The sequence below is a fragment of the Muntiacus reevesi genome, chromosome 1, assembly GCF_963930625.1.
Source record: "Muntiacus reevesi chromosome 1, mMunRee1.1, whole genome shotgun sequence".
Lineage (NCBI taxonomy): Eukaryota > Metazoa > Chordata > Mammalia > Artiodactyla > Cervidae > Muntiacus > Muntiacus reevesi.
The window spans coordinates 43222320-43225107 of NC_089249.1; the positions used below are offsets into that span (position 1 = coordinate 43222320).

The window sequence follows — 2788 nt, forward strand, 5'->3', positions numbered from 1 at the left end:
TCTATGTGTCCCCATGGACTGTAACTCTCCAGGCTCAGCTGTCCATGGATTTCTCCAGGCAAGAATATTGGAGTGGGCTCCCGTTTCCTTCTTCAGGGGATCTTCACAACCCAGGGATCAAACCCATGTATTCTGAGTCTCCTGCATTGCCAGGCACATTTTTTATCACTAAGCCACCTGGGAAACCTGTTAGTTAGCATGACATTTTGGTCATGCTAATCAACTTTATCGATGTTTTCAAAGAAGCAACTTGTGTCTACAATGGCTAAATTCATCCATCTCATCTACACACTGTTTTTGCTCTATATATCTAAGCTGTCATTATTAACACAATATAAATGATGTCAAAGTTGACACTGAAAATGATAAATTTCAATTATCTATTCTGCTCTGTTTTCTGTAGATATGTGTTTGGCACTCCTATTGCACAATCCAGGGTAACAAATGCAAAATAGTCTCAGGAGGACAAATAGATTTCAGGAAACAGAAACGTTTATTTGCATCTTAACAAATTGTGGGTAGGCATTAAGTCAGGACACATGTTGACTAACTAAATTTTACAGACATAACTGGAGGTGTCTCTGTCAAGCAGTTTTGGATTCCATGCCAAGGCAGTAATTGGTATGCTTTTAAGTCTTTATGAAATGAAAGAGAAGGAAACCTTTCTACCGCAAAGCAGCAATATCTGCCTTTTTCTGCAGCAGGTAATTGAAAATTAATGACACAGGAACAGGATTAAGGATTGGCAGACATGCTGAGTATAGTGGAAGGCTTCCTCTTTTTTGTAGCAGTTAGTGAGTCAGTATTGGGGGTTTTAGGGAATGGGTTTATTGGACTAGTTAACTGCATTGACTGTGTGAAAAATAAGAAGATCTCTACACTCAGCCTTATTCTCATTGGCTTAGCCTCTTCCAGATTTTGCTTGATATGGATATTAATTACAGATGCATTTGTGAGAGTGTTTTCTCCAGATATATATTTGTCTGGCGATCTAATTCAATATATAGCTTACTTATGGATAATTATGAATCAATCAAGTGTCTGGTTTGCCACCAGCCTCAGCATCTTCTACTTCTTGAAGATAGCCAACTTTTCCCATTGCATTTTTCTCTGGCTAAAGGGTCACATCACTAACATTCTTCTTCTTCTAATGGGATGTTTGCCCATTTCATGGTTATTTACTTTTCCAGGCATTACAATGCCTTTTATTAATAATATTATGAAGAACAGAAGCATAATCTGGTTTATCACCACGCAGGAAAGTGAATACTTTATAACTCAGCTTTTGTTCAGTATTGGAACACTTCTTGTCTTTATACTATGCCTGATTACATGTTTCTTGTTGCTCACTTCCCTTTGGAGGCACAACAGGAGGATGCAATTGAATGCCACAGGATTCAGAGACCCCAGTACAGAAGCACATGTCAAAGCAATGAAGATCTTGATGTCTTTTATCATCCTCTTTATCCTGTATTTTGTAGGCACTGCCATAGAAATATCAGTTGGTGCTGTGCCTGAAAACAAATTGCTTTTTATTTTTGGTATGACAACCACCGCTCTCTATCCCTGTGGACACTCATTTATACTAATTCATGGAAACAGCAAGCTTAAGCAAGCCTCTTTGAGAGTACTAAAGCTGTTAAAGTGCTAGGAGAAAGAAAAACTTCTTAGAACTCCATGACAGGCTTGGGGAGAAATGGATACTAAAAAAAAGTAGCCGAGTAATGAAATTCCTCAAGATCTATTTCTCTTATACTACTTTCTTGCAGTGTTTTTAACTGTGTTATTGAACATAACTAAAATCTTACAGAAAGATTTTGACTATGTCTCAGGTAATGTCACTTTTCAATGAGATTTTAATCCCATACACAAATTGAGTGGCTCAGCCCCTTTCCTTTCCTTGCAGTGGTTTCTCCCACCCCAACCCTAGGACAAAAACAGCTTGGAGACTATTGACTATAAAGATGTCATTGGTGGAGTAAGCCTCTAAACAAGATTTCTCTTTGTATTTTAATTGAATTCCCTGAAGCATTGATAGTTCTTCACACACACACACACACACACATAAACTCAAAGAAATATTATTATTATATTATTACTCTGATTTATTTTGATGCCTACATTTTTCTAAATTTGTCAAGTAAGAACTTCAAATTGTCTCCTGGGTCCTTTTGATGTGGCCCCGTTCTTCCTTCATGTTTCCTTACGTTCTCACAAGCCAAAACATGTCAGGTTTACTTTGTGTTTTCCTCATCCAGACTTGGGTTCACTATTTCTCCAAGAAATCTTCATTTGTTTGAGAGAAGGATATTTGAAAACCAAGATTTGGTTGGATATAAACATTACACCCACCTACTTACTCCTTTCTCTCTTTTTGCCTCTATGTATCTCTCTATTTGTAATGTACGATGCTTCTATGTTTATGTCTCTAATTGCAATTCAAAACTACAGTCTTCCTTTTATCCATGTTGCAAATCCTCTCTCTCTTTAACCATGAAAAACATAGCTCTTGCTTTGTTCAGTTTATATAGTCATCTATTCAGGCCTAATATACACTGAGGGCTTCCCTGGTAGCTCATTTGGTAAAGAATCCACCTGCAATGTGGGAGACTTGGGTTCAATCCCTGAGTTGGGAAGGTTCCCTGGAGAAAGGAAAGGCTACTCACTCCAGTATTCTAGAGCTTCCCTTTTGGCTCAGCTAGTAAAGAATCCACCTGTAGTGCAGGAGACCTGGGTTTGATACCTGAATTGGGAAGCTACCCTGGAGAAGGGAAAGGCTACCCACTCC

The 2788-nt window shown here is 38.3% G+C and overlaps 1 protein-coding gene across 1 annotated transcript; it reads left to right on the top strand.

Moving 5' to 3' along the window:
* Positions 1-751: 751 nt before the first annotated feature.
* On the top strand, positions 752-1651 carry LOC136159768 (taste receptor type 2 member 10-like). Its single transcript, XM_065922342.1, has one exon. It carries the CDS (start codon positions 752-754, stop codon positions 1649-1651), a length of 900 nt encoding a protein of 299 aa, XP_065778414.1.
* The last annotated feature ends 1137 nt before the right edge of the window (positions 1652-2788 follow it).

Excerpts from the sequence above, each read along its gene's own strand:
- LOC136159768 (XM_065922342.1), top strand. The coding sequence starts at position 752 with ATGCTGAGTATAGTGGAAGGCTTCCTCTTTTTTGTAGCAGTTAGTGAG.